The sequence below is a fragment of the Mus pahari genome, chromosome 2 (assembly GCF_900095145.1).
Source record: "Mus pahari chromosome 2, PAHARI_EIJ_v1.1, whole genome shotgun sequence".
Classification (NCBI taxonomy): domain Eukaryota; kingdom Metazoa; phylum Chordata; class Mammalia; order Rodentia; family Muridae; genus Mus; species Mus pahari.
In genome coordinates this window covers 129,436,185-129,445,864 of record NC_034591.1, presented here as the reverse complement: position 1 = coordinate 129,445,864, position 9,680 = coordinate 129,436,185, and the positions used below count along the sequence as shown (strand labels likewise).

The following is a 9,680-nucleotide window of genomic DNA, read 5'->3' as shown; positions in this document are numbered from 1 at the left end:
AGAGAGAGACAGAGAGAGAGAGACTGCAGTGTTTTTATAACCCACTCTAGAAGGGCATAGTGGCACATATACCTGCACTCCCAAAATAGACAACAGTTCACGAGATAGCCCAGGTGAAACTGTCTCAAACTATTTAACTTTTTTTCCTTTCCTGTGTGTATGTGTGTGCATGCACACATGTCCCTACGTGGGCATGGGCATGCATGACAACGTGGGTTTGTAGAGGTCAGGGCATCAATCTCCTCCTTTAACATGTGATAAACTAGGTTCATAGTCAGGTTGTCAGGCTTTGACGTAAGCACCTTTCCTGCTGGCTTTCTTACCAGTCATGTGAGCCCAGCACTTGGGAGGCGAAGGCAGGAGGGTCAGGAGTTCAAGGTAATCCTCAGCTATACAGGAAGGGCCATATTATTATAGGCTACATGAGACACATGCTCTCTCAAAATTTAAAAAAAAAATTATACATATATATATAATGTAAATAATATATATGTGTAAATAATATATAATATATAATAATATGCACACACACACACACACACACACACACAAAATGAGGCCCTATATCCAGTCCAGCACTGCAAAAATGCATCAAAAAATTAAAATCTGGAGACTGGAAAGGTGGCTTAGCAGTTAAGAACATTTACTGCTTGTTCTTCCAAAGAACTCAGGTTCGATTCCCAGTACCCACATGTTCACATGTTAGCTCACAATCATCTGCAACTCCAGTTTCAGGGTATCTTGCCTTTTCAGGTACTGTACATATGTATTCCACAGATATATACAGGGGCAAGTCTCTCTCTCTCTCTCTCTCTCTCTCTCTCTCTCTCTCTCTCTCTCTCTCTCTCTCTCTCTGAAAGAAGTAATGACCAAAGGCAAGTGTGGAGCAAGGCTGAGGATCACCACACAGCTGTACTAGCAAATGGGCAGTAGGTATGACCAAGGTGCAGTACAGAGATGGAGGTGTGAAAGTCTAAGAGGCAGGAGAGTGGTCGGAAACCAATTGTCACTGGTGAGCTGAACTTCCTCTCTGTGTATCCACTGTGCAGTGAATGCCTGAATTACTAACAAAAACCGTGAATTAGGAAAAGAGGGGAGGGGTGGCCTAAGTTAGAGTCCCAGAAATGACTCTGCATGGGCACCTCTCCCTCCCAAGCTTACCGTCCTGGGGTGTCTGTGGGCCTGCGCAAGCCTCTGACGAGGAGTCGGCCTCCTGTCCCCCACTGGTGGATGGCTGTGCTGTTCCATGTCCCGTGGAGAGTGGAGAGGGAGCTGTCCCTGGGCAGGATGCCATCATAACCAAAGAGGGGATGCTGAGGCTGGAATTGTCCACGTCGTCTGTTTCCTCTGGGGTATTGGAAGACGAGCCCGTGGCCTCAGAAGCCCTGCTCCAGGGAAGGGACAGCTGCCCTCGGAGGCGCTCCTCCACCCTGGCCATGGAGACTCGAGCCTTGGAGGGAGACAGACAAGGAGCTGATCAGGCGCTGGCACTGGAGCTGAAGGGGCTCTAGCAGGTATAAGCACACAAGGCAAGCCCAGCCCCTCCCCCAGCACAGCAAACCCTGCAGACAGGTTTTGCCCTTTTACCCCGGTTTCCTCTCTCTTGCTTAAAAACCATTACATTCCTAAAGCTGCCCCTCCAGCTATTCCCTTATTTGGTCACTGACTCATTCCTGAGACAAAACACCAAAATCGAACAATCAAAATTCATTTTTTGGCTAATATGCTCAGTCAGGATTTACCAACCCACCCTAGCAGACACATCCCCCCCTCCCTCAACCTCCCCACCCCTTAAAAACCCCCAGTCCCACAGAAACACCCTCTCTTGCTTCTCTTGTCTGCTTGCTGCTGCTGCTGCTGCTGCTGCTGATGATGATGATGATGATGATGATGATGATGGTGCTTTTATAACCTCTCCCACCCCTCACCCCCTGCTTGCTCATCTGGGGAAATAAATCTCATTTGTGCTGAGTACTTGGTCTGGGAATGTCTTGTGCCCATACTGGTCCTTTCAAAAGCCAAAGGCCACCACGTGGTCTCCTGGGAATTATAATCAAATGCCTGCTGCAGTCAAAGGAATAGCAGCACCCTGCCTTAAAGAGATCTGAACCCAGAGCCACAGATGAATGTGAGAGCCCAGGAGGTCCAATCATTGCACCCCAATCTTCTGATGGCAATGACTAGGCCAAGTGTGGGCAAGGGTCTACCTGTAGCTCTAAGACCTTGTGTTGACTGCAGAGCCTTGGGGGCGGGGGTACCAGGCAAACGTGCTACATGGGGCTACACTGGGGCCTTCTCCTTGGTCTCACATCTGAGCTAGGAGCTCCTTACACTGCATCCAGGCCTTGAACTCACTCCATAGCCCAAGCTGGCCTTAAGCAGCTGCTTCAGCTACTGGGTATGCATCCCAGGCCGCTGACCTGCACTACTGCTCGCCATACAGACTGCTCACCCTGAATAAGAACACTTCAATTCCTCGGTGCCTTGCAAAACAATTCAGTGTATGGGCTGGCGAAATAGCACAGTAGGTAAAGGTGCTTGCTGCCAAGACTGACAAACTGAGTTCAAGCCCCAGGACACATATGGTACAAGAAGTTGTTCTTTGACCTTGACATCTGTGTCATGGCATATGTACATGTACACATATATGTACACAAGTATACAAACACACACATACACACACACATACATTCTATTTCTGAATTTAATTTTAAAATCCCATGTGAATTCATTCATTTTGGATACAATCACAATAATTCTTTTCTTTCTTTCTTTCTTTCTTTTAACAGTATTTTCTTACAGAGTTACAGAGTCCTGGCTGTCTGAAATTCACTCTGTAGACAAGGCTGGCTTCGAACCCACAGACATCTGCCTGCCTCTGCCTCCCAAGTGCTGATAGATTAAAGCAATGTGCCACCACACCCACCTGCTATGGACTTTTTTTTTAAGATTGATTTATTTATTATATATAAGTACACTGTAGCTGTCTTCAGACACTCCAGAAGAGGGAGTCAGATCTCATTAAGGATGGTTGTGAGCCACCATGTGGTTGCTGGGATTTGAACTCTGCACCTTTGGAAGAGCAATCGGGTGCTCTTACCCGCTGAGCCATCTCACCAGCCCCCGGACTTTTTTTTATAAATATAAAAATATCAGAGTCTAACAACGGGATAAAAGAAACCTATAATCCTAGAATTTGAGAAGTAGGTGCAGCATCAGGAATTCATAGCCACTTTGCTAAGTAAGTATGAAGTTCAAAGCCAGCCGGAACTACAAGAGCTATCATCTGAAAAACAAACAAGCAGGCAGATAATAAAGTCAGGGGTGTCGGCTCACACTCATAATCCCAGAACCTAGGAGACTTCAGGCAGGAGAACTGCCTCAAGTTCAAGGCCACTATGAGCTACAGTGTGAGATCCTGTTAAAAGATAAAAGTTGAAGCAGGGAGAGGCAAGGTGAGTCCACCCTAGAAAGGCGCATCCTGCTGAGCCTAAGGAGCTGGGTTCCATCCACAGAACGTGCATGGTGGAAAGGAAGAACTGACACTCACAAGTCCCTGCGGAACTTCCATGTACAAGAACACACACAATCAGTGCACAGCAGAGCAGCCCAGTGGACTAGACCCGGCAGGGCTTGCAGGCCATGGATCTTTCAAGCCTGGTTGTGCTATACTGTGGTTAGCTCTCCACCCCCCCCCTCTCTCCCTCTCTTCTCCTTTTCTTTTCTTTTCTTTTCTTTCTTTTTTCTTTCTTTCTTTTTTATACCTGAGCTGTCCTATCCCCTTTAGTATATGTGGCAAATGGCTCATCCTTCAAGATCTGGTTCAAATATCAAGTATCCAGATAAAAGTTCAATTAGATGCCCAAGAAGCATTTGCCATGCTAAAGATTTCAGTCTTCTGTAGCTCTGTGTAATGCATAGGGTGTGCAAAAACTGATGTGTGCATTTCTCAGTCATGTTTTTAAAAGGCAGGGAGATGGGACTGAGGGCTGGCTTAGAGGTAAGGAGTCCTTGCTGCTCTGGCAGAAGACCAGAACCCAGAGCAGACAGCTCACAAATACCTGTAACTTCAGCTCCAGGAAACCCAACATATTCTGGCTTCCTTTGGTACCCAAATACACAGAAAACACACACAGTCTTTTAAAAGGGGGGAGGGAGAAGAACTAAACAGATAGCTCATCGGTTAATAGCACTGGCTGCTTCTCCAGTGGACCAAGGTTCAATTCCCAGCACCCACATGGCAGCTCGCAACTGTCAGTAACTCCAGGGGAATCTGACGCCCTCTGCTGCCCTACACAGCACCATGCATAAAAGAAAAGGAATAGAGAATAAAAGGAATAGAGAATGTAAGAGTGTGTCCTCTTCTTTTAACCCTCTTTCACTGACGGGAAAGCAGATGCAATGGATTGAGCAACGTTTGATTCCTGAAATGGAAGCTTTTTAGCCAGCCTGGTTAGACTCTGCACCCAAGCAAGCCATTAAGCCAAAGGCAGCAACTTCTGTCTTGCTTAATTCATTGTATTTTGCTATCTTTTATGTCCCTTTACCCAAGCCTTAACTCACACACCGAACCATTGATGGAATGAATGAATAACTGAAGGTCTGAATGAAAGTGAGTGGCGGGGGGGGGTGCTGTTTAGATCACATCTGATTATATCTGCTTGTGTGCTGCTCTTCTGAAATCCTTAGTGACCTGGAAAATCCTACTGGGCCTCCAGAGCCCTCTGAGTCAGGGCTTAGTTCCCTGCCAGGCTAGACGTAGAGTCCTGTCATACACTGTCCGGGTGCCTACCACAAAGACAACTCTCATGCAAAGACTAGGAACTCCAAGACAGCAGGACAGGAATGGCTTTCTCAGACAGACCGCTCCTCTGTAGTTAGAGAGAGGACTTCAGGCACTCATTACAGCTCAGCTTAGGACCACGTGAGTTACTCCAAGCCATTCTCTCCAAAAGGGTGGAGGAAATGCCACAGGGCAGTTACAGACCAGGAGAGAAACCAGGCCAAAGGAAGACAGGAAGAGATGGGCTCCCACAAGAGGCTCCGGCCAGATACCCAACCTCAGGGTCCCCCATGACCCACACAGCAACCCTGATTTCTAGGTTCCATCCTGTGCTCCCTGCAGCCCAGGCAGACACACCTACCCTCAGGGTCCCGCATGACCCACACTGCAACCCTGATGGCCCCAGTGGGTTTTACTGGGAACGATCGAGGCTAAACTCAAGGCTTACTGCAGCCCCAGCACGTGAGGCTTCCTAGGTAAGGCAGCAGGCAGCAGAGAGCTCACCTCCTCCACGCTGGCATTGCGCCTCCTCAGGCAGACACTCACAGCGATGGCCCAGGCTTCCTCACAGGCCTCAGGCAGCAGCCCTGCTCTCCTCTCCACGTGCCTCTGGCAGATCTCTTTCACCACTGCCTTCCCCATGCTGGTCTTCCTGGAGCAGACTGAGGAAGTGCTGCTGGGAATCTCACTGAGAAGCAAATCCTTCTGTGGGAGGAGAGTGAGGAAGTCCAGGTGAGAGGCTGGGTGTGGTAAGATGTGTAAAAGGCACAAGCAAGCCCAGCACGCAAGCACTTGAGAATGCACTGGGTGCTCCCTAGGACAGCACCCGCTCAGCGGGAGTGGCTTAGCCTGTCCCACCCAATTCAGTGGCTCCATCAGAAAATGGAAACATGAAATTCCTGAGTATAACACAAATGCACATCCAATAATGGACCCACAGCATAAAATAGGACACCAGATAGAAAAAATACTCAATAGCCACTTCCAATAAATGTCTTCCATTTGTAAAATATATGCACAGCAAATACTAATAAACCATCATTTGCATAGTACTTCACCACATGCCTAACACTTATAATTTAATCTTTTCTAAAAGATTGTCATTTTTATTCATTTATAGGTATGTGTGTCTGTGTGTGGTAAGTATGTACGTGTGAGTACAGATACCCTCAGAAGAGGGTGTCAGATCCTCTGGACCTGGAGTTACAGGATCCAGGTAGTAAGCCACTGGATGTAGGTTCTGGGAACCAAACTCAGGTCCTCTGCAAGAGCGGTTGTATGCATTATTAACCACTGAGCCATCTCTCCAGTCCCAATTTAATCTTAATTTTTTAGGATTTTTTATGTATGTATGTATGCATGTATGTATGTATGTATATATGTATGTATGTATGTATGTATGTATGTGTAACTGTGTATTTGTCATGTATGTGAGTGTCTGCAGAAGCCAAAAGGCAGCATTAGATCTCCTGTAGCCAGACTCACAGAAGGTTGTGAGCCACCTGACGTAGATCCTGAGATCTGAATCCAGGTCCTCTGCAAGTGCCCTTAACTGCAAAGTCATCTCTACAGACTCATGAATTAATCTTATTAACATGTACACAGGCCCTTTTGGTTTCTGCTGATACAGCAGTGCCTATGATAAGTCTTGCAGTGAATGGGGACAAAAAGCAGCAGGTCCCCGAAGGTCACCCTTGACTGTACCCACCCTGGGGAAATCGGAGTCACAAGCATTACCAACTGCAAGCAGCTTCTCCAAGAGAATCAACATGAAGGGGTACAGCTGGGGACCTAGGGGGAGGGGCTGTAATCATCTACGGGGGCAAAGCAGGATTCCCAAGGGAGTCAGAGTGGCCTCTTTCAAAAGGGCATTTGAAATGTCATACCAAGAAATAAGCAAGAAGGACAACAAACAAAACAAAGGGCGTGTGTGTGATTGCTGCTCAGGGCTAACAGCAGAATCACACCACCACCTCCACACGAAGCAGGAGCAGGAGTCAGGAGCGAGAACGTAAGCTCATTTATGAGGTCAAGGCTGTAGCTCAGTTGATCCTCTGCTTATATAGCAGGCTCAAAGCCAGGTAGACAGAGTACGGTGCTGTGTGCCTTCAATCCTAACACTTAGGAAGAAGAGGCAGGAGGATCAGGAGTTCAAAGTCAACCCCTACACTTGTTGTATCAAGTTGCTGTATACTTATTTGTTTTTAGTATATATATATATATATATATATATATATATATATATATATATATGTCACTGCTACATATCTATGTGCATATAAATATGCCCATATCTATAATTACATATTATAAGACACACGGCATTTTAAAGCTGGTTGTGACGACACGCACCTGTAACCCCACCACGCTACAGAGACTGAAGAAGAGGTCTGTAAATTCAAGGCTAGCCTGAGTGACATAGTGAGGCTTGGTTTTGTCACCTGAAATGCATCCCTACCTAGTATCTGTCCCTTGGTCCGCCCTAGTCACCCACTCAGCCAACCCTTCCTCTATAAGGCCTTCGTCAGCCTCCAAACACAACTGGCAAAAAAAAAAAAAAAAGTCAGTGAAGTGATTCCTAATGATATTCTGCTATAGTCATAGACCAATGCCTGCCCAACTATCACCAGAGAGGCAGCATCCAGCGACGGGAACAGACACCTAACACTAGGCTGAGCCAGGGAAACCCCACAGAAGAAGGGGCAGAAGAATTGTGGGAGCCAGAGGGGTTGAGGAGACCATGGAAACAGGGTCCCCAGAATCAACTAAGCAGGGCTAACAGGGGGCTTACTAAGACTGAAGCCACGATCACGGACCCTGCATGGGTCTGTGCTAGGTCCTCTGCATATCATATACCTTTTGCTTGTGTAGCTTGGTGTTCTTGTGGGTCTCCTAACAGTGGGAGTGAGGGCTGTCTCTGACTCTGTTACCTGCCCTTGGGACCCTTTTCCTCCCACTAGGTTACCTCATCCATCCTTGATACTGCAGCTTGCATCTAGTCTTATTAAATCATGTTGTTATAGTCTTGCTCTGTTGATATCCCTGGGAGGCCTGCTGGGATTTTTGTTTTGTTTTGTTTTTCCAAGGGAAATTGAGGAAAAGTGGTTTTGGGAGAGAGAAGGTGGGTGGGACTGGAAGGAATGGGGGAGGGGAACTGCAGTTGGGGATATAAAGTAAAAGACGAATTAAAAACAATTTAAAAAATAAAAATTAGTCAGGCGTGGTGGCTCATGCCTTTAAATCCCATCACTCTGGAGGCAGAGGCAGGTGGATTTCTGAGTTCAAGGCCAGCCTGGTCTACAAAGTGAGTTCCAGGACAGCCAGGGCCACACAGAGAAACCCTGTCTCGAAAAACCTAAAAAAAAAAAAAAAAAAAAAAAAAAAGCCCCGCTGTGCCTCTGCATCCCCATCCCCCACCGTGCCTCTGTTTCCCCATCTAGTGGGTAGGTAGTTTCAGGATCTTGGAACACAATGTGCTTGACACCTAGAAGTAAAGACAGCTAAGGCTGGCATGGTGCTTCCGGCACTCTGAGATTCTGTGTAAGCATGAACTTTTAACTATTTATCTTTGGAGAAACTTAGCCTTAACCCGGAGCAGTCGAGGAAGAGGAAATCAGCTTGTAACAGTTAAAGCACGTGAGTGGTTTGCAGCGAGAGACAAGTTACCACAAAGAAAGGGGATCCAGAAGCAGTTCCCAGAGCCCCACCCTTGAGACCCCTCAGGGAAGAGAGATCAAATCTGTAGCCAGCAACAGCATCTGCTACAGGCAGTGAGTTCGCAGTGTGGGGAGCTTGACTCTCTTGTCAGGGCTGTGTGCAGGCTAGGACAAAGTGTTCCTGACTGAAACATCAACCAGGAACTCATGCGAGGCTCAAAAGTCAACTCCCAGGGCCCAGGAAATGTGAAGGAAAGTTAGAGGGACTAGTGAGTGAAACCACGGGACAAAATGGCAAGCAGGGAGGGGGGACAAACCCCCCACTTGATTAGCAAGGACTCAACAAAGAAAGGAAGGCAGGCTGAGACAGAGGGAGAGGCTCAGAGGGCTGCAGCTGACTGTGGCACAAGTCTGTAATCCCAGAACTCAAAAAAAGGCGGAGGCAGGAGGATGACCAAGAACTCAAAGCCATCCTAGAGTATAATGTAAGATCAACCCCCCCATACACACACACCCCCAAAAAAAAAGAAAAGAAAAGAAAGAAAAGAAGAAGAAAACTAAGGCTAGAATGAGAATTAGCAGTTGCATACACACGGCAGCGTCAGTTGCTGTGCCTCTAAGTGGCAGTGTGGGAAGATGTCTCAGAGCTGAGGCCTGAGAACTTTGCACGTGGTGGGCAAGGCCCTCCCTGACCACCTGGAACAAGGATACCAGCCGACCAACCCGACGTGACTGGATCTCTTACCAGGTAAACTGGACTACGGTCCTTGTCCATCGCAGGGATGCTGGTCAGGACCTCGGCCAATACCTGGGTAGGAGAGAACACAGAGTTGACATACACAGTCAGCAAAAGACTTAGACAATGACAAAGGCTTCGTCTTTTCTGATATTATTATTGTTAATATGATTATTACATTTATGTATTGAGAGTGTATGTGTGTGTGTGTGTGTGTGTGTGTGTGTGTTGGTATTCATCCGCCATGGCACTTGCATAGAGGTCAGAGAGTGACTTGTGTGTGGGAACTGGAGCTCTCCTCCCACTGCGTGGGTCCCTGGGCTGGAACTCAGGTTGTCAGACTTGGCAGCAAGCACCTTTACTCACTGAGCCATGTTGTCAGTCCCCTTTGTCCCCTTTTCTTGTTTTGTTTTGTTTTAGTTTCTTCTTCTTCTTCTTCTTCTTCTTCTTCTTCTTCTTCTTCTTCTTCTTCTTCTTCTTCTTCTTCTTCTTCTTCTTCTTCTTT

General features: G+C 47.1%; 1 protein-coding gene across 1 annotated transcript in view; it reads right to left on the bottom strand.

Annotated features, from left to right (window-relative positions):
- Positions 1-9,680, bottom strand: part of Irak2 (interleukin 1 receptor associated kinase 2) — a 58,432-nt gene that overhangs the window by 1,819 nt on the left and 46,933 nt on the right. The window contains exons 10-12 of the mRNA XM_021190871.2: positions 9,185-9,247; positions 5,288-5,488; positions 1,162-1,450 (exon numbers count right to left, since the gene is read on the bottom strand). Coding sequence (XP_021046530.1) covers positions 1,162-1,450; positions 5,288-5,488; positions 9,185-9,247 — 553 coding nt within the window. The remainder of the gene's footprint in view (positions 1-1,161; positions 1,451-5,287; positions 5,489-9,184; positions 9,248-9,680) is intronic.